The following is a 20,733-nucleotide window of genomic DNA, read 5'->3' on the forward strand; positions in this document are numbered from 1 at the left end:
TGCGATAAAAAATGTATAAGCTAAATGCTAAAGCTAACTAGCTTCTTAAATTAAAACAGTTTCCTCATTAGTAATGGCTATTTATTATTTATAAATAGAGAAAATACAATAAAACTTATGCCATATTTCGAAAATTATATTATGTACAATATAATAGCATCATTGCAATGTATATGAAATAGAAGCAATCTCTTGTTATTGCACAATTTGCCGCGTGGCTTTTTAAATTAAAACAATTGTTGAATTTACTGTAAAATAAGAAGAAAAAAAAGAAAGTTCATCACCGCTGTGTACAGTTGCACTTTGAGAAGGTCTTTTTGTATAAGTGATGATAAATGAATGTGTATGTACGACACTAATATGCTTGTACGAATATATACATCTATTTTAAATACGTGTATATGTACGTGAGAGCTGATTGATTATGATAATATGATGAATTTAGGAACATCCGATTAAATTTTCAATTATCTAACGTATTTATTCGGAAATATAAATTTCAATAATTTAGAAATATTTTTGGATTTTTTATGAAGAATTTTTATAGCATACTTTTTTTGTAGATAAATTTTTTTTTTTCTCTCTGTAAATCATTTTTGATTATTCTAAAAATTTTCATTATTTATGTTTGTAACTTGTATAATATGGTTGTAAAATGTATATTCATTTTTTCGAATTAAACATCTTTGCCTCCAACTAATTACTTTGTTTAATTTTTTTTTCTATTAATTATTTATTATTAATTTTATTTCTAAGTTGAAACTATTTCATAATAAATCTTTAAGTAATTTCATAACATTGTGTCATGTAATTTTTATCTAATAAATTTTGATATAAATTTTTTTCATACAATTCACTCCTTTGTTGTCAAAACTACCATTACCGACAGAACATTCTTCATGTTCATGCGTCATTTTTGATCACGTTTACCATGTGCCTGTGATTTATTTATTGACACATTTAAAATATATCAAGTAAATCAATTAGTGATAAGACTACTTTCTGAATTTATTTATTAACAAAAATGGGTAAAAAAGGAAAAGGAAAATCTAGTGATCTTGGAAGAGCTTTAATGAAAAATAGGTTTGGTTCTTCAAAGCAAAAACGAGGAGAATCTATGGTGAGGTTATAAACTCTAAAATGCAATATTAAATTTTTTTCTCTAATTAAGATATAAAAATAAAACAATGATGTAACTATTAAACTTTATTTTAGCTTCATACAGCAGATATTAATGATGGTTATCAATGGGATCGTTTAAATTTATCATCTGTCACAGAAGAAAGTTCCTTTCAAGAATTTTTGTCTACTGCACAACTAGCAGGAACAGAGTTTCACGCGGAGAAACTCAACATAAAGTATGTCAATCCACAAAGTAGTATAGGACTTTTATCAGATGCAGAGCGAGCTGAACTTTTAGAAACTCATAAATCAAACGAAGCTTTACTAAAGATCCCACGAAGACCTAAATGGAATGATCATACAACTGCCCACGAATTGCAAACAAAAGAGAATGAAGAATTTTTAGAATGGCGAAGACAATTAGCTGTGCTTCAAGAAGCACAAGGATTAACGATGACACCTTATGAAAAGAATTTAGAATTTTGGAGGCAACTTTGGCGTGTTGTTGAACGTAGTGATGTTATTGTACAAATAGTTGATGCTCGAAATCCACTATTATTTAGATGTGAAGATCTAGAGAGATATGTCAAAGAAGTTGATGCTGATAAAACCAACATGATTCTTATTAACAAGGCTGACTTTTTAACTACTGATCAACGACAAGCTTGGTGTGATTACTTCACAGATCAAGGAGTTCGTGTAGCTTTCTTTTCAGCTCTAGCTGTAACGGAGTCACAAAAATCTGAAGGTCAAAGGCTAACAGCAACTTCAAAAACTAAAATGACAGATATAATTGAAGAAGAGGAAGATAAAAATGATGAGAGTTATGGAGATGATAATAAAGATGACAACTGTGAAAGTGAAAATGAAAGTGAGGATGAATCACATTCATCGTATGTTACAAATTTTAATTCTGAAAGTGAATATGAGAGTGCTATTGATGATGGTACAGATGAAAAGTCTAACCAGACAGACAGTGAAAAAAATACAATAATAAATAGTACAAAAGATGATGTAGAGGAATCCAAAATTTTAGAAGCTAATTCACCAGAACTTTTAACAAGAGAAATGTTAATATCTTTGTTCAAGTCAATTAGAAGAAGTGAAAAGAATCATTTAGAAAATGTAGTAACTATTGGACTCGTTGGATATCCAAATGTCGGTAAAAGTTCAACTATAAATGCTATTTTAGCTGATAAAAAAGTATCTGTATCAGCAACACCAGGCAAAACAAAACATTTTCAAACTCTTTATGTAGATAAAGAATTATTATTGTGTGATTGTCCCGGTTTAGTAATGCCTAGTTTTATTTGTACTAAAGCAGAAATGGTTTTACATGGAATTTTACCAATAGATCAGTTAAGAGATCATGTTCCATCTGTTACACTTCTTGGAACATGGATTCCTCGACATATACTCGAGGACACATATGGTATTATGCTTCCGTCTCCAATGGATGGTGAAGATCCAGATCGTCCGCCAACTGCAGAAGAAATTCTCAATACTTATGGATATAATAGAGGATTCATGACTCAAAATGGACAGCCTGATAATCCTCGATCTGCTCGATACATTTTAAAAGACTTTGTTACTGGGAAACTTCTATACTGTGTTGCTCCACCGGATGTAAAACAGAGTGAATTTCATAAATTTCCACCAAGACGTAAAATTTATTCTGAAAATAGAGTTTTACCTCCAAGTCAAGTAAGAGCAAGTAGAGGAGTACGTATTGATACAAAAGAAATGGATAAAACTTTTTTCCAGAATAAATCAAGTGGTGTTCATATGAAAGGATTAGAAAAAATTCCTATAAATCCCAATAGTGATGGAAGTCTTGGTGATAAACCATGGAAAAAAATCAATAAACATGCAAATAAAAAGAAACATGAAAAATTAAGAAGATTGTATAGATATTTAGATATACACTAATGATGATAACAAGTTTATAGATGTTGAAATAAATATTTCAAAAAGATTTTTCATTTTTATCTTTTATTTAGAAACATAAGTCTCTTATCAAACGAATTAATTTAATTTCCATCCATAATGTACTCTCTTACTATCAGTAATATTTCAAACATAAAATAGATTGTATTATAAATTTTAATAAGATCTAGTAAATAAATAATAATGCATAAAAATTTTATCTCGTATAACATTTATTCAACTTAATTATAATTAATTAATACTACATCCTTTTTCCATCATACAATGTGTAATAATTGTTTAAAAAAAGGTACCATAATTTACATTTTGGCTGATTTTTTAATTTAGTTGAAAGTACTTGAATTAATTGTCAAAATTAGTATTAGAAGAAATTTAAATGTATTAACTTTTGGTTGAATAACTAATCTTTCATTTACATGTGTAACTAAATATCCTTATAAAAATAAAACTACCATATTCACATGACCTTATCAGAACATATTTTATCAATTGAATAAGCTACAATAATGTTTCCTTTAATGAGTAAATACGTAAAAATTTAAAATATATTACAAATAATTAATATTATACATCATTGATGTAATTAAATCGCCTGATTAGAGAACACATTTACAGATATTTATATTTACAGTCTATGTTTCGTTTGTCGATCGTTATTCTTCTCGACTAATGTTCTTCCACATTTCCATCCTTTTGAAGACCGTCATCGTTCTAGTACGTTGAAGAATTGTCGAAACCAATGACCGATCCGTGAATTAGTTAAACAGTATATTTTCAATAAAAAAGTACAGTATGTAACATCATCTTTGCCTTTTTATCCGACTCAAACTCGTCGAGAATATGGTCTATATCATTATCCAAATCATGACTTCTGGCAAGCTGAAATATATAAAAATATCGTTAAACATATACTTAACAATTCAATTGCTAAATTTAAACATTTTATAAGAGTTCAGTCTCAGTAGTATTTGTAAAATAATTCTTCTTGATGAAATATATAAAATAACGATTTTAAAAATTTCAATAAACAGACATACTCTTGAAAATCATGATTTATTTTTCATGTTGAATCACTCAATATGCAATCATGCAAAAGTTACCAAAATTATATTTATTTATGAAAAGAAATATGATAAGAAAATCATCTGTCCTCACACAGACTCATTTTAAATATATATTTCATCAATTAATTATTTATTGTCTGAGTATGATGTCATATATGACTGGATCTTATTTCAAACATAATTGAAAAGTTTTAATGTATTTGGTATTATTTTATTTACCCTAGTAACTAATTCACAAATAAGGAAGGATCCAACTGTAGCCTCTTCATGGTTGTCTTGAATATCTATGTTGATAAGATGAACTGGTTGATTGGTGACGGGCGTTCTGGATTCCATGAACTCGATCACTTGATCATAAACTCGTTCTTCACAAGTTATTAGAATATCAAACTTTTCCCTTGTTGCTTGAAATCGTTCCGGACGGGATTTTATTCTTCTGTTTCTGTCCAACATGTGAAGTAAACCCATTTGTGTGTATAATTGTTTGTCTTTGGCAAGGAGATCGTTGTAGATTTCGTTATACGATGTTCCGAAATCGTAAACATTTGGTCGGTCAGGGCCACTTCCTGGTAATTTAACTTTGTCTCCAGTACCGAATGATTTAACCTTGAAGCCTTTTTTACTGAAATTTAAAATTTTTTTTACAATTAAAAAGGCTGTTGCATTAAGAAATATTAAAGATTAGTCAATAAAATTATTAAAAGTGAGAGCTAATAATTAAGAAGAATCAAGTTCACTTTATCAGAAGATTCCACCGTTTAGTTTAGCAATAAAAAATGTACAGAGTTGGGTTAAAAACTAAACTCAATGGCACATATTTATCTAAATTTCTTGTAGAGAAAACGATCAAAGTTTTCATGATTGTGTAATAAATAAATTCTAATTGTGAAGCATCATTTAATATCACAAATATTATCGTTTATCTTGGAATTGAATTTCATCATAGGTTTACTGCACTATTAGTAGTACAACTATCTTCCTAAATTATTAAACATTGAAATTTTCGTTTCGATAATAATCATTTTGTTGTTTATATTTACCTTAGAAAGGCATGAGCTTCCATACTTCGATTCATGTTACTGGAACAGATTACGGCGACGCTGATTTCTTTTGAGGTTGGCATGTTGATGGTTAAAAAATGGTGTATTCTTATTCCAATATAAATATTTCAATTTATCACAACCAATAACAGAGCTATATTGGTAATTATTATAAAATCACTTTTCGTAATCACTTTTAACCTTCAAAAAAAGTTCAATGTCTGTCAAAAAATGATCTCTTTGATGACGGTAACTGGAGAATTTTTTACTGACACTTCACTAGATGAGATTAATTGATTACACAGACCAACACAAGATCTCCAACATACAATAATAATCAACGCAATGGTGAAGGGAATATTTAAAAAATATTTATCTTTTTTACAATTATAAAATCGAACTAACTCGAGAATGGCTATAGTCGAAACTGCCAAAAGACGGGTTGCGCTGTCGACTCGAACTGGAGCAAACCCCACCATTATTCCATCTCCACTTGGAAAATATGATAGCACGCATGACAGAGTCGTGGCGCACATGTACACCTGAACCAATGAAAATATAGGAATTGATTTGGATGAACGAGAGTCAAGCAGGCTAAAGAGTCAAATACCTGCAGGGACCATAAAACTTGGAAATGTTTAGACAATAAACATGGAAAATTTTTATAATCCGATTAAAAAGAGTCTGCTGTTAGTAAGGACAGGTACTGTCCAAATTACTTCCATAATTGGATGATGATAATAATAATGAAAGTTAAAAGTCGTTGCAATAAATAAAGCCAATTTCAGAAATAAGGTTTAGCATTTTTAGGAATATCAACATTTTTGTCCTTTTGTGATGGGATTATAAATATTACCCATGTCTGTTCACTCCATTTTTAAAAAAAAAGATTTAGAATACCTCGAAGGGGCTCAACCTTGCAAACCATTATTTATCTCAATAAAATTTCAAATTTTCCCTGAGTGCACGTATACTTTTTTTGACAAAAGCACGTATTTGGATATTTCCAGGTAGGGCGAGATATAATGGTGGGGCGGACGCCGCCATGACACCGCGATGGCGCGCGTATCTCTAGTGAATCAAGCGTACCAATTAAAACAATAAAAATTTTTTCAAGTTCCTAAGAAATCAAGTTGTCGATATTGAATTTTTAAAAAGCAAATGTCAAGTTTTTTGCGAAATTCTTATCGTTTTTCACAAAAATTTAGTTTATAAACCAGTTTGTAAATTTGATTCAATTCATAACCTTACTTCGTTATCAATTTTTAACATGCAATAATTAATAAGTGTAATTATTTATATTTTGTGAATCTCTGTTTAAAGTGAATGTGCTATAATGATAATTGAAACACGTCCTAAAATTAATGGAATTTTGAGGTAAACATTTTTTTGTTACTCATTTAGTGTACAAATGAATTCCTAAGTAGGTTAATAAACACATTAATCTAAAGTACTAACTGAGGTTTAAGTGATACGCATTTTCCTTAATTTAAAATTTTTGTTGAACAAAATTTACATTCATTTACTAGAGAAAAAAAAAAGGATTTGAAATAAAAATTTTAACCAGCAACCACTCTATTTACTCAACAAAAAAATAATTTAATGCTTGCATAAATGAAATCTAATTGCTACTGTAACCACAACGAGCATTAAAATAAAATGTGTTAAGGATTTCTATTACCTCATAATTATCAGACCGCATAATTGTTAAATTAATAGCATAAAGAATAAATAACTAATTAATATTATGATTCGTCATGTAGTATTATGTAAAAATATATTTTTTTGATTATATTTAAAGGTTAAATAATGTAATAATTGGTAAAAGAAAGGGTATCCTATATCTCACTCTCTCTCTCTTTACTCTAAAGAAGAAAGTGTTAAACTAACAATTATGCTTATTAAGTATTATTAAATGTTAACCTCGTATAAACCCGCAGATGAAAAAACTTAAATGTGTAATATATCATAGTCTTCTGTGCAATATCTATTTTCCTGCTTTATAATGATGATGGTATTATTTAGATACTAATAATTACAGTAAAAATTTAACTACGCAAAAAGCACCTCATTTATTCGATACTCTCAGAAGTTTACATCCTGTTTTGATAGAATCTTGATTCACTAAGAAAGATAATTATAAGGTATTGTATGTGTGCATTGAACAGTGAGCATCTAAAAAAGATAAACGATTGAAGATGAAAAAATTGAAGGTTTAGTCATAATTTGATGAACGTAAACAAACCTTAGATTCCATCATCAAAGGTATATACTTTGGTCAAAATGAAATACCTAAATTAATATTAAGATAAAATTATACATTCAATTATCAATTGATTTTTTTGATGAAATACTTCATTGTTATTTATTATATCTACCTATGATATGTATACAGAATATATTTGGCGACTTTATATTATGGGCAAGTCACGTTCAGCATGTCCTCGACACTCGATAGTCTGTTTGCATTTCAATCATCCAACGGAGACATCGATAAAATCATAAGTATATTGAAAGTGAAAATTTTAAGGTCGAATTTATTATATCTATCATCTTTACTGTTTGAATTCAATACTTGATTTAATACAACATTATTTGTTGTTCATCATCTTTTTTTGTTATTGTAAAAAATTGTATCTATTACAATTGATAAATAAGTTATTAGATTTTCTAATGAATTATACAATATTTATAATTTCCTTGTATTATTTCAGTCCATTTTGATATCAATATCAACATAAACGATTGTTTCAAGCAGCTTAAATTCAAGGACCTCTTTTACCACGTCTCCAAGTGCACATTATTGTACAGATACATTGATAGTAGATTTCGTTGCAACATGACTCATACCTCTCGCTTTTTACTCATTTAAAGATATATTTTTTTTTCTACATAAGTATTTATTATATTATATTCTTATTCAATCTTGTACTTAAACATGGATACATATGTAGTATCGTGATTTACTATGAAACAATTGCTGAGGATATGTAATTGGTTTTCTTTTAAAATTCACATTTATTTTTTCAGCTTATTTCTTCATGTTTCTCTATAAATTATATGATACATACATATGATATAATAATACAAAACTGCCAACTTGAATCGCGACAGTTTTATACTTCGATGCAATTATACATGTCACAATAATCAGTAGTGATTGTAACTACTTTGCCTGTCACCAAAGTTTCACTTTTATCTGGCCAACATTTTCTAGACTCTGCTCCAAAGAGTGATACTTTTTCCCTTTTTGTTCCAATGTAAATGTTTAATACTATCACATATGTAGGATAAGAATATTAAAAAAACTTTTAATTTCAATTAATATTTAATATTCATTGACTATTAATCAGGGTCCATTTTGTCTGGCTTATTTCAATGATAATTACGTATAGCTATTAGTTGAAGTTGTACATAATTAAGTAGTTATCATCTATTGAATTATATTTATTTTAAATATAAATTCAAAAAATGATTCATCAAGAATATGCTGAACATTATTGAGAGAATTTTCTAGTAAAAAAGGTTGCCTTTTAGGGGTTGTTGAAAAAACTATTGAGGAAGCAAATTCCAATAATGGTACTGGATTCTGGTCATATTGATAAGATTGTTCGAGAATAAATATTATGATATATAAATAGAATAATTAAATACTTAATACATGAATAATATTCTAATACAACATAATTATCATTTAAAATTAGTCTTTATTAACTTGTATTTTACATATTGAACTATTTTTTTCCAATATCTTCTAACTGGTGTTCTGCTTTAAACCTTTTCTACATAAAATATCTCATTTATTTACTTTCAATTAATGCTTTTTACAGCACAAAATGTTTGAGAGTTTTCTATAATAATAATAAAACGACACTATTTACACTAGTTTGTTTTTTTTTATTTATTTTCTTTCATCTGCATATACTTTGAAGTTGCAGAAACTCGTAACCTTTTGCCTCTTAAACTTTATCGTCATTTTATTCTGCAAGTATTTATTTGCTAATACATTAACTGAGTATTGAATATGCCAGATTTAACCTTCAACAGAAGCATCTGTGATTTACGGTCTTTTCGTGTTGAACATAAAATTGTAATGGTTGGTTAAAGATATACTGAAAATTATACACCCTTTGGCATTTCTTCGTTAGATTCATTCAACTTCCTACACTTTTCCCCAATTTTTATTTCATTCATTTCTGCTATTATATAAATTATCTATTTAAACATTAGTATCATGATTTAATGCTTTTTAAAATAACTATCTAAGATGATTTATCATTAAAATACATTTCATAGTTCCATATGTTGCTGATAAAATCTTGGTGGTCAGATAGCCCAATTATTCATTCTTTATTTTTTAATAGCATAACGATTTTTTAAAAATAACATTCCAAGCAAAGCATACTTTAATCATAAAAGAATGAATGATAAAAGAGGAATTTTTTTTTATTTTCATTAAATTTATTAAATAAATGAATCAATTGTTGAATGATAGTGAGTAATTATTTCTTCAAATATCAATGAATGATATTTTGTATTATTACAAATGTCTTGGGATTCAAAAAAATAAATTACTCCTGACAAGTGTTATAAATTAATACAGAATTCCTTTGGGATTATATAAAAAGATGAAGAATAAGATGGGCCCTTTTTGGAAACTAGGTTACTGACATAGTAACGATGATTGAATTCGATATGACGGAAACATTTGAATAAAGTCGGAAGTAGATTTAAATATAGAAAATGATAAAAAATAAAAAGAAAGTTAATTTCATCTTTGGAATTTGCATCCGGTCAGAGGCATCGAGTGCGAGAACAGGTCAGTTGGTAATGTGGTTTGGTAGGGACAAAGAGGGAGAAAATGACTATTGGTGGGGAGGAGGGATCAGTAGCAGCAGCAACAGCAGTCCCGAGCCATCATCGTTGTATCGGGTACGTTGTAGGCTGTATGAGAGAGAGAGAAGAAATCCTCAGAGAATCGACAATTCTTGAGAAGGAGATAAGTGATTGAGAAGAGAGGGAGAAAGAAAAAAATTCGTCGTCTCTGTTAGACTGGGTCTTTAGACAGAGTGTTGACTGGCAAGCAACAGAGACCAACGGAGAGTAGAGATTCTCTTAGTAACTCAGATGTAAACTGGTCTCAATGTGTGCCGCGTGCTGCTGTTCAGTCTTCAATTGACGAATTATAAAACAGGAACTTTGCACTGATGCCATCATCATTAGTAGTATTGAATATAAAATAAATCGAAAACAGCAGTGATTGTGTCGGTGATGGTGTTGATCAATTTTTCTAATAACAAACTCTTAAAAGACTATTCGATTGGTAGAATAACATTCCAATAAAACATCAAACTGTCGCGGTTTTATTACAGATCGAGTACACATGGCTCTATTATACAAACAGATGAGTTTTTGGTCCGGACAAATTGAAGGGTTCATCTCCCGGATGTTATTCTTCACGCACATTTTCACTCCTGTAAGTTTTAAACTTTGCTCTCGTTTTATAATATCACGCAACTTCATGCATGGATTGGCGATGCTTGTGATTGTAATAAAATAGTAGTTATAAATAAATCTCCAACGTCCGGGTAATGAACGAATTGGATTGACTAATAGTCAATTGATGAAGACAACATGTTTAAACATGACTGATACTTTACTGTTAGTTCTTTCTGCTTGCCTTCTTCTCTTTTTTCATCTTTTTGCATGTAATGCTAGTAATCATTGCAACTATGTCGGGGCGAACATTCTCTTTCTTTTTTCCTAGGTGGGTTTTTTTTTACACCAAGTCACGAATACGGAGGAGAAATCGCCCCCTGTGCCAAAGTGTCTTCAGCTAAACGCAACTCGATTAGTAAAATGACGCGAAAATGCTGACGATATTGCGGCAACTAGAGCAATTAAGCGGCACCAAAGGAGGAGTAAGGGATACATAAGAGTAGAGGGAGGAGATACTTTGGCTCATCCTTTCTCCCTTGGCACCAGACATGATGAGAAAGTTTTTGTTGATGATAGCAATTGGATCAAACGAACGCTAGAAAGATTTTGTAGTCTGGTGAAAAGCAAGCCAAGGATGTCGATGTTGGAGACTCGTTAGTTGAGGTGACGGAATACACCGCTCAGGAGGACGAGGTGGAAAAACTCGGCAACCGGTTCCGCTTGGCTCACGCGGATTCTCCAAGACCCGCTTGTCTACCTTTAGGCGGTGATTCTCTTTCTATCTTTGTCGTATTCTGCTTTTTCTTTTGCACTTTTATCCTTGCATGCATGGCTGCATCGATGCATGCGAGCTTGGCTTTCTCCTTTATTTAAATCAATTTTTATTTAACATTGATATCATTTGTTTTCAGTTGGAGTGTACTCAATCGAACGTCAGGAAGCAATAGTTGATGATCCACATGGTGGAGTTATCCAATAATCCATTCAATATGTTACAAACTTGTTCAAGTAGAGGATCACGATGTGCTCGACGTATCCTAGTCTTTGTGTTTGTTTGGAGTTTCATTATGATCGCAGCTCTACAATTTCGTCAATCTGTCAATGAAGTTTTGCAACACAATTCACTTGGAGCTGATGTCAACTATCCATCTACTGGTACATGGTCATCTGATCAACCATCATCCTTATCATCCTCATCTTCATCATCATCATCGTCATCATTATTATTAGCCTCATCATCATCGTCTTCTATTAAAGATTTAGCAAAAGGATTCTTTCCAACTCCTAATGATTTTAGTCATCATTCCGCTAGTCCTATTCTTGATAATGAAAGAGTCAAGAAACTAAATGATAAACAGTTGTTGCTTGATAAACGACCACCACGTACAGAACAGGAACTTGTCAAGGAGATTGAAAGTCGATTACCTAGTTTACCTCTTGCATATTGGATGAAGAGTAGTAATTTTAAAAGCACTTCTAGCAATGACACGAAGGCAAAAAAAAGTTGTATACCACGATATCCAAGTATTTTTGAGCTTGAATTTAACAACATCTACTGGCAGACATTTAAATCTAGTAACGGAACATTCCAGTTGTATGGAGCTTATTATGATAATAGAAAATTATCCAAGATCGGGCCGGCAATTAGGATCATCGGAATGATTGATAGAATTGAGCCAAAGGTGAAGACTTACTGTCAGTTGTGGTTTGATAAAGAAAAAGAACCGCAAATAGTTGATGTTCTTGAATATAAATATATATGGTATTCAAAGTGGGGTAATTATAAGCAAGGCATTTATCAGCCTTATGTGATAGCGTGTAAAATTCCTCAGACTCACTGGGCAAAAAGTCCTCCAGCTTCAGTTTCTATTGTTGAAAAACCTTGTGATACAGCTAGCACTAATTTACGAGTTATTTACAACAAACCCGAAAAGAAGAAGGAATTTGCTGTGTGTGTTAAAGGTCTTGACTTTCTTCATGAAGATTTGTCTGTGCGTTTAGTTGAATGGATCGAATTAATTAGCATTCTTGGTGCTGATAAGATCTTTTTCTATCAACTACAAGTGCATCCTAATATAACTAAAGTGTTGGATTATTATAGTCAATTAGGTCGAGTCCAAGTAACCCCATTGACTCTTCCTGGTGGTCAGCCAAATATTCCTGCCTTTCAGCACATGTATCTTAAGAAGAAAACCAATCACAAACGACAAAATGAATTGATACCTTATAATGACTGTTTGTATAAACACATGTATGAATATGAGTACATTGTTCTGCTAGACATTGATGAAGTAATCATGCCAGTTCAGGATTCTACGTGGAGTGAACTGATGCAAAGAGTTCTACCCAAGGCTTTTAAAATACGCAATGAGACTCGTGCTTCATACAACGTCAGAAATGTATACTTTCTCGATGACCTTCTCCACTCACATGGATTCTTTGACCACGTGCCGAGGTGAGTGAGCACTCAACTCTTTCTTCTTGTGTGTAGAATCATGTTTTCATTATTTTTTTTATTTTATCACTATTTATCTCCACACGTGTATAATCATTTAATATATATTTTTTTATACAAATAAATGATTAATATGAAACAGGATACTGTAACTGTATCTCTTTGACAGGTATATGCATATGCTTCAACATGTTTACCGCTCCATGAACTTCACCAAACCTAATGAGTACATCAAGTGCTTTCATAATCCGGAACGCATTGTCACCCTGCACAACCATTTTCCACTAGCGTGCCTTGGCGCTGGCTGTACCAGCTATCCAATTGAGACTGAGGATGCTCAACTTCAACACTATAGAGCTGATTGCGTGACATCCCTCAAGAAAACGTGCCTTCAGTATAGAAAAAACAGCATTGTAGATACAACTATCTGGCGATATAAAGATCAACTTGTGGAACGAGTTACTGATACTTTAGTAAAACTTGGTTTCTTCGGTCCTGGATAACAGAACTCTCTATTTTCTTCTTTCTCTTATTTCATTTAATCCAAGTCTCTTTTATCATTTTATCTAATAAGTTGGCGAATCAATTTTATATTTTTATCATTTTTTATTTTATTTATTTTCTCTTATCAAAAATGAAAGTAACTTTTTTTCTAGTTAATGCATATAAAACAAGCTAGCGATAGGTATTAAATCTAAGTGAGAGGTCATTTTTAGCATCTCATATAATCTTTAATTACTTTCTCTCTATCTTAGCAAATACATAAAAGTTCATTTATCAGTTCTATATATCGTTAATATTCCTTGTTCCACGGAACGATACTTAGCAATGAACAGACGATTTTTATGGACCAATTACGTCGTTGAATCCGTCCTTGACTTCATGTGCGATCCGCGGAACGATGAAAGCCTTCAAGGACTTCTCTTTCACTCTTTCGTTTTATTTTTCTTCCCTCATTTCATGGTCAGCCTCGATCGCTCTCTAAAGATATGAAAAAAAAAAAATAACTATATTTCCCGTCCGTCTGGGTATCTTAGCGGAACTTTGACGGCTAGCGGAACAGAGGGCGATTCATGTTGCACCATGAATAGTTAGCTTTTATTATACTCGCCATTTGATTTGCATGTGTGCGATTATGTCGAATTTATGTACATCTATGTACATGCCATTACACTGTAAGGCTTTTAAATATGTTGAATTGACAAGTCGTTATATTAAGAATATTCTATCTGTACAGTTCAACATTGTTGTTATTATCATGGAATGGTTAATAAATGAAACAACGAGTATTTATAATTAATTTTTATCTAATATCATACCTTTAGAAAATGAAGCAATTTATCAAATATTGTATCGAGACATTTTATTCTAGTCCAGTGTTGAACAGAATGATGTAAATTTTAAGTTTAGTCTAGGATTAAAATACTTTAGAAATATTTCCATCATCAAATTAGTAACAAGAATGTTTAAATGGATATGAACAAAGAATTAAATTCTTTACTTTGATAGAATGAAAAATAGAACACGTGAATGGTCAGATGAAAGCTGACAGTAGTTATGGGTAATAGAGAAGACTGGCATACCTTGAGCGAAAGTGTCTTCTAGATCCTAAAACGACTAATGTCTGGTGGTGGTGGGTGGTTGGAAGATAAATATAACACAGCCGCCTACGTAACCAACGATGCTGTGTTTTCCACATGCCGGCAAGATGTAGCAGTAGTTGATGAAAAATCATTTACATCCTTTGGACCACTGTGACGTCTCTGTCAACAGTATTATCTTGAAGTGAAGTGATAGGAAAAGATATATTTAAAATTTCAGAAATATGTCAATTTACGTTGGTCCACAAATTTATTTCATTATTTGCAAACTCTCAGTATCTTTGGCTTCTGTAGCAGCATTTTATTTATGAGGCGAGTGCTCTGCTATGAAAATGATATTCTAAGCCACGTAGTACAGTTTTGGACCAACTATTTGAGTTACATAGTCGCGAATTCACTGGAGACTTTTGTCGACGTAACTCATTCTACTTCATTACATTTACTACCGGCTTTACTTTGTAATTCTAAAACTTTATGGAGTCGACAGAGTTAGAACTTGAATCAGAATCATCTTCCAAGTGTTTAACATTCCTCTACGTTATATGGAAATTCTTCAAATGCATCTTTTCACATGTGACACTTGTATCACTTGTTGTTGCTTATTGCGTTCTTGGTGCTTTAGCATTTGAGATACTTGAAGCAGAACATGAAAGAGAAGTATGTTCACTTTTTCACATCATCTTTTGTTACTGAAAAATAATTAAAATCCACTTCTTTATATAGAAAAATATTTAAAATAGTTTCAACTAATAAAATATGCTTCTCACTTAATTATCATAGCTAATAACTCTTTATTATCTGTTGGAATTAAATTCTCCCAGAATGAATAATGTTGATAGCATTCAATATCGTGCTTCTCTTGAATTTTTCAATTAAATTTCTGACGATTTTTATTCATCAATTCTGCCTTCTTTTTGTTTGAAAAACATTATCAACATTTTCTTTGCCTCTTTTTCTTTATCTATAAGAATCGAAAGCTAACATTTATTAACATTAAATAAACTTCCTGAACAATAGATTACCTTCTATTTTATTAAACATTTACAATTTATAGACTGGTGAATAACAATAAATCTCGAAAATAAAAATTCCATGTATGTGCAATAAGTAATATTATTTTATTGCTTCAGTTTATAAAAGACTATTATGGGTTTATTTAATATTTGAATGATATATTTATAGCTATCTCTGTTCAACATGTTTATATAAAATTGAAATTTAAAATTACAAAAATATGTGAGCTTTCTATATGTTAAAAAAATTAAATATTATGATTGTATTAATTTAGATAATCATTTAAAAGACATGTAATTTTCTAATTATTTAATTAACTTAATGAAACTGGATGAAAAGTAGGATGTGATATGATACTTGTATGTCTACTAATGTACAATTATCACTAAACTTTCTGTAAGAAATTTTAGATAATCCCATTTTTTTTTTTATTGAGAATTTATTTAGGATTATCTAAAGTTTTTTAGTTAAAAACTTGTTAGATGTAAGGAATAAATATTTACCCTACATTTTATGATGACATATCCTACTATTATTAATACATTGAATAATTATAAAATTGATAGTAATTATTTTTTATATACTTATAGTTATAAACTTTTAAAAATGTGATCATTCTGGTCAAGGTAAAAATATTGAGGAAAAATTTTATCTGATTAGTTGAAAAAAAAAAAAAATCTAAACAATGCTAATAAAAATGATAAAAGAATATTTTTTTAATTGTTGAAATACTTTTTAACGACAATAATTAGAGCAAAACATAATTTAAAAAAATAAAAAAATGTTACCCTACATAAAGTGATTACTATTATGACTATTGTATTAAATGCTTGAATAATAAATTCATTCTACTTTTATTTCTATTGCATTTTTTCTATTTTCCAGAGAATTTATTTTCATGGATGAATGTAAATTTTCGTGAAAATAAATAATGTTTTATTCTACGAATATTTTAGGTAAAAAGAAGCATTAAAGACATTCGCGGTAATGTAACTGAAGATTTATGGTCAATGACACAAACAGTAAAGGTTTTAAGAAGAGAAAATTGGACTCGTGATGTAGTAGAGAAACTAAAGGTAAGTCTGATAGAATTCTCATATTCTTCTACTTGATCTACATTCACCTACAGGCTTTTGAAACGGATCTCTTGTTGAAAATGAAAAAAGAAGGATGGGATGGTACCGAAAACATTGATAACATTCAGTGGACTTTTGCAGGCGCTCTATTTTACTCAATTATTGTTATCACAACAATAGGTTTGTTGAAACAGAATTCTAGATATAAATTACTCTTCAGAATAATAAATAAAATTAAAAAAAAAATCTATCTCAGGCTATGGTCATATTTCACCTAAGACTCGAAATGGTAAAGTTGTTACTATTTTTTATGCTATTTTGGGAATACCCTTGATGTTGCTCTGCCTATCGAATATTGGAGATGTGATGGCTTCCAGCTTTAGGTAAGTTAACTCATTCAATCGTAAGAACACGATCATTCAATTAGTTTTACATGATTAAATTGATTGACCTCTCATCAGTTCAGAAACGATAATAGAAAATTTCTTTTTTATTCATTTTAATCAAATAAAATTATTTTGCTTTTATCATCTGAATATTTTATTTGTAGATTCCTTTATTGGAAAATTTGCTGTTATGTTTGTACCAGACCACCAAAACCTCGACGTGTACGAAGCAATAATATGATTAGAGGATACAGCATTCGTCAAGGTTCTGGGTATGCTTTTACATCAAGTGTTTCTATACATGTAAAACTTTTCAAAAGTCTTTTATTTATTCAAAAGTTGATGCTAGTCTTTCTGTCACGCTCTGTCTGACTATGTGACACGTTCTTGTTTTACATTTCATATACTGTTGCAAATGTGAACAAAACTTTCTTTGAATTTTTTTTTTTTTGCTTTTAACAAAAACTAATCGTGGAAGACTTCAAAGAGGAGAAAATGCTATTATAAGAATCAGTTAGTTTGATGTCGAGGCTTATTTTTGATTCTATTAGAAAATAGTCATTATTCAATATGTTAGTTGAAGTGATTTTTTCATCATAGTTCCATTCATAGATGTATAATTGAACTCTTATCGAAAATGTGTCTCTGGTGATATCAAGCAGACCTCCAATGCAGCTTCAAGATAATCATGATCATGATGTATAGCTGTTGAATTGATAATAACTTTTTTATTTGATAATTTTTCCCCATTTAAATATAAATATAAAAATGATTGAGAATAATTTTTTTTTATAAAATTCCAATTCATAAAAAACCTTCATTCATTCTTTAATAGAGTAACTAACTTTTTTATACAATTTTAAAGCTAATTGGTTCAATTAATGACTCAGTTAAACTCTGATCTATTTTAACCATTATTTAGGTTGATTTGATCAAACTCATATTAAACTAGATATTGCTAACGTCATCTGCTTCTTATTATAATTTTGTATTTAACATTAAAGTTTAAATTTAAATGAAGATTGAGGGACAATATTTAACTGAATGTAAATTAATTAAAATTAACTTTAGCTAATTAACTAGCTATTGCTAATTCATTATGAATGTATTTAAATCAAAATTAACTCTATAAAATACTAGATGTATATTTTGTTATCTTTCCTGAAGAATGAAATTTGAAGAAAAAAAATATTTTCTGTCAAAGACTAATATTTGTACATGATCTCGGACGAATTCAAGGCGATCTGGATCAGCCCGAGCAGCATCACTTCGAAGATCTATTAGGGCAAGTCAACGATCAGCAGATTCAGCTCTTGGATTGTCAGAAAGCATAGCAAGATCCACCCAGTTAGATCTAGAACCTCGATATCAAGCATCACGACGTTATGATATTGATGGCAATCCCAATGATTCTCCAAAACGTTCCGCTACTCTACCCAATACGGCCTCACCTCGTAATCTACAAATAATACATTCATCTAGACATACTTATGACAATCGATGTGCATCAACAACTCCAAGAAGTGGGAGAGCTCGAATCGCGACCACTACAATTTCTGGAGCGACACAATCTCTTGATAGACGATTACTCGTTACTCCAAATGACATCGACCGGACATCAGTCCTTTTTAACAAGTATGCCCTTGATGAACCTGATTTTGCTGAAAATAAAGATGGTAAATAGGTTTTTTTTATCAACGAAATTGATCAGTGTTTTGATATAATAAAATATTGACATATTTTGTTGATGATAGAATTCGTTGATGAACTTCAATTACCTCCACGAATAAATATAACAAGAAGTAATATATCGAAGTTAGAAAATACATTACCTCGTGCTACAGAAAGGCCAACGAATACTCGAAGATGTCATTCTGTCGAACCTGGAACTACTAACGATCGAAGCACATATATAGAAATGGCACGACCTAGAAGAATTGTTCCGGGTGTACGACGTCCACGAAGTAATCTTAGCTATACTTGTAAGTTTCTTTTATTCTTTTTCAACAAAAAAAAAAAAGAAAAACAGCTTAATAAAATGTTTAAGTATTTTTTCTCTATTTACTTATTGTTAGAAAATTATTTCAAGTTTTAAATGAAATTTATTCTTTACTCAAGAATTTTTCATCTTCTTAGAGATATCAATTGTTGAAGAAAATATTCCTTTGTTATAAAAGAATGATTTGCAAAGTAATATGAGAAATTTCTTTTCCTTATAAAATGTTTTTCTTTTTTTTTTATTATATAAAATCAATCTAATTTTATCAGTATATTCAATTTATTCTTTTACCAATTCAATTTTTTTTTCTTATCTCATTAATTTTAATTGATCTATTTATAATTATTATTCAATATTTTCAATTAAGATATGAATTTTCAATAAAATGTCACGTATTTACATTTTATAAATAATAACAGATAGTAATAATTGAAATTAAAGTATCCAATTTGTTTAAGTAGATAATTATAAATAATTCATTTAAAACAATTAATAATAATTTATTTTATTAAAAATAGAAAGTAAAAAATATGAAGTAACATAACTATTATGTATAAAAGAGTTAAATACGTGTGAATATTTGAATTTATTTTAGCACGAGTACATAAAAGAGAAGCACCATCACCACGAATCATGTCACCAATGGGTTTCGCAGTTCATCGTCAAGTTTATGCTGATGATATTGAGTTTGACGAGTATTTAACTGCGGTCGAAGAGCAAACAATAAAACCTGTGCCAATTTGGCTGTGTGTATTCTTAGTTGTTAGTTACATATTAGGCGGAGCTGTATTATTTACTGAGTGGGAAAAATGGATATTTCTTGATTCTGCATATTTTTGTTTCATCACTCTAACAACAATAGGTATGTCCTACAAATAAAATTATCATCATCATCACTTTCTTGGTATTTTATATTCAAGAACCATCAATAATGAACATGATTGATTATTTTTTAAAGGTTTTGGTGATTTTGTACCAGCTCATAGGCTCAATGCTCACCAAGGGATAGCTCTATGCTCGCTATATCTTCTTTTTGGTATCGCTCTACTTGCAATGAGTTTTAATTTGGTTCAGGAGGAAGTAATAACTAATGTAAAGAGCGTGGCGAAGCGTTTAGGTATTATTAAAGAGGAAGAAGACAATGATGATGACGAAGACGATTATTACAATGATGTAGAGGCTATAAATGATGATTATGATGTTGAAAATTATGATTGTGAATATCCTGATGTCTATCCTGGACGAAGATATCTTATCCACGAACGTGATCTTGAAAGGACATAAAACTTGACAAAAGGGTGAATTGAGTTGTTTAAAAATTATAATATATTATGACAAAGTATGAATTAAGATTTATCAATGTAATAATGGCTCAATATATCTTCTTTATATATCATATAGTGGTTAGAAGAAGGTGTGCTTTAGTCTGCATTTCTGTACAAGTCACGACGTATGTTTTTTTTTTCTTTTACTCCTCTCCGCTTGTCTCGTCTGCACCGCTTTCAGGCCACTATTATAATTTTAGAAATGCGCTATTTTGAGTTAGTGTGCCGGCGTACCAAGAGAGACAGACTCACACGATCTGGTAGT

General features: G+C 30.2%; 4 protein-coding genes across 5 annotated transcripts; 3 read left to right on the plus strand and 1 right to left on the minus strand.

Annotated features, from left to right (window-relative positions):
* Positions 1-910: 910 nt before the first annotated feature.
* Ns3 (nucleostemin 3) lies at positions 911-3,097 on the plus strand. Its single transcript, XM_035086655.1, has 2 exons — positions 911-1,120; positions 1,216-3,097. Exons 1-2 carry the CDS (start codon positions 1,025-1,027, stop codon positions 3,049-3,051), a joined length of 1,932 nt encoding a protein of 643 aa, XP_034942546.1. The 5' UTR covers positions 911-1,024; the 3' UTR covers positions 3,052-3,097.
* Positions 3,098-3,306: 209 nt separating this feature from the next.
* Positions 3,307-5,607, minus strand: Ssu72 (Ssu72 CTD phosphatase). The gene is made up of 3 exons (XM_035087576.1): positions 5,174-5,607; positions 4,353-4,755; positions 3,307-3,948 (listed from the first exon to the last, which is right to left on the minus strand). The coding sequence occupies exons 1-3, from the start codon at positions 5,254-5,256 to the stop codon at positions 3,844-3,846; spliced, it is 591 nt and encodes a 196-aa protein (XP_034943467.1). The 5' UTR covers positions 5,257-5,607; the 3' UTR covers positions 3,307-3,843.
* Positions 5,608-6,329: 722 nt separating this feature from the next.
* LOC118069400 (uncharacterized) lies at positions 6,330-14,360 on the plus strand. 2 transcript variants are annotated; one of them, XM_035087480.1, is made up of 4 exons: positions 6,330-6,550; positions 10,546-10,649; positions 11,524-13,067; positions 13,237-14,360. In XM_035087480.1, exons 3-4 carry the CDS (start codon positions 11,563-11,565, stop codon positions 13,568-13,570), a joined length of 1,839 nt encoding a protein of 612 aa, XP_034943371.1. In that variant the 5' UTR covers positions 6,330-6,550; positions 10,546-10,649; positions 11,524-11,562; the 3' UTR covers positions 13,571-14,360. The 2 variants fall into 2 exon arrangements, with proteins under 2 accessions (XP_034943371.1, XP_034943380.1); XM_035087489.1 differs by lacking the exon at positions 6,330-6,550 and adding an exon at positions 10,055-10,447.
* Positions 14,361-15,110: 750 nt separating this feature from the next.
* Positions 15,111-20,622, plus strand: LOC118069392 (uncharacterized). The gene is made up of 9 exons (XM_035087470.1): positions 15,111-15,325; positions 16,639-16,758; positions 16,812-16,938; positions 17,015-17,141; positions 17,309-17,416; positions 18,384-18,820; positions 18,899-19,126; positions 19,739-20,005; positions 20,102-20,622. The coding sequence occupies exons 1-9, from the start codon at positions 15,143-15,145 to the stop codon at positions 20,425-20,427; spliced, it is 1,923 nt and encodes a 640-aa protein (XP_034943361.1). The 5' UTR covers positions 15,111-15,142; the 3' UTR covers positions 20,428-20,622.
* The last annotated feature ends 111 nt before the right edge of the window (positions 20,623-20,733 follow it).

This window comes from Chelonus insularis, unplaced genomic scaffold, assembly GCF_013357705.1.
Source record: "Chelonus insularis isolate UGA/USDA-ARS -01 unplaced genomic scaffold, ASM1335770v1 contig_128_pilon, whole genome shotgun sequence".
Taxonomy (NCBI): Eukaryota; Metazoa; Arthropoda; class Insecta; order Hymenoptera; family Braconidae; genus Chelonus; species Chelonus insularis.

What these genes read in the sequence shown, in the direction of transcription:
- Ns3 (XM_035086655.1), top strand. Translation starts at nt 1,025, where the DNA reads ATGGGTAAAAAAGGAAAAGGAAAATCTAGTGATCTTGGAAGAGCTTTA. An exon ending in AAAAACGAGGAGAATCTATG is followed by an intron (nt 1,121 to 1,215) that starts GTGAGGTTATAA and finishes ACTTTATTTTAG; the next exon opens with CTTCATACAGCAGATATTAA.
- Ssu72 (XM_035087576.1), bottom strand. Translation starts at nt 5,256, where the DNA reads ATGCCAACCTCAAAAGAAATCAGCGTCGCCGTAATCTGTTCCAGTAAC. An exon ending in GAAGCTCATGCCTTTCTAAG is followed by an intron (nt 4,756 to 5,173) that starts GTAAATATAAAC and finishes TTTAAATTTCAG; the next exon opens with TAAAAAAGGCTTCAAGGTTA. An exon ending in TTTGTGAATTAGTTACTAGG is followed by an intron (nt 3,949 to 4,352) that starts GTAAATAAAATA and finishes TATATATTTCAG; the next exon opens with CTTGCCAGAAGTCATGATTT.
- LOC118069400 (XM_035087480.1), top strand. Translation starts at nt 11,563, where the DNA reads ATGATCCACATGGTGGAGTTATCCAATAATCCATTCAATATGTTACAA. An exon ending in TTCTTTGACCACGTGCCGAG is followed by an intron (nt 13,068 to 13,236) that starts GTGAGTGAGCAC and finishes TCTCTTTGACAG; the next exon opens with GTATATGCATATGCTTCAAC.
- LOC118069392 (XM_035087470.1), top strand. Translation starts at nt 15,143, where the DNA reads ATGGAGTCGACAGAGTTAGAACTTGAATCAGAATCATCTTCCAAGTGT. An exon ending in ATGTAGTAGAGAAACTAAAG is followed by an intron (nt 16,759 to 16,811) that starts GTAAGTCTGATA and finishes ATTCACCTACAG; the next exon opens with GCTTTTGAAACGGATCTCTT. An exon ending in TTTTGCTGAAAATAAAGATG is followed by an intron (nt 18,821 to 18,898) that starts GTAAATAGGTTT and finishes TGTTGATGATAG; the next exon opens with AATTCGTTGATGAACTTCAA.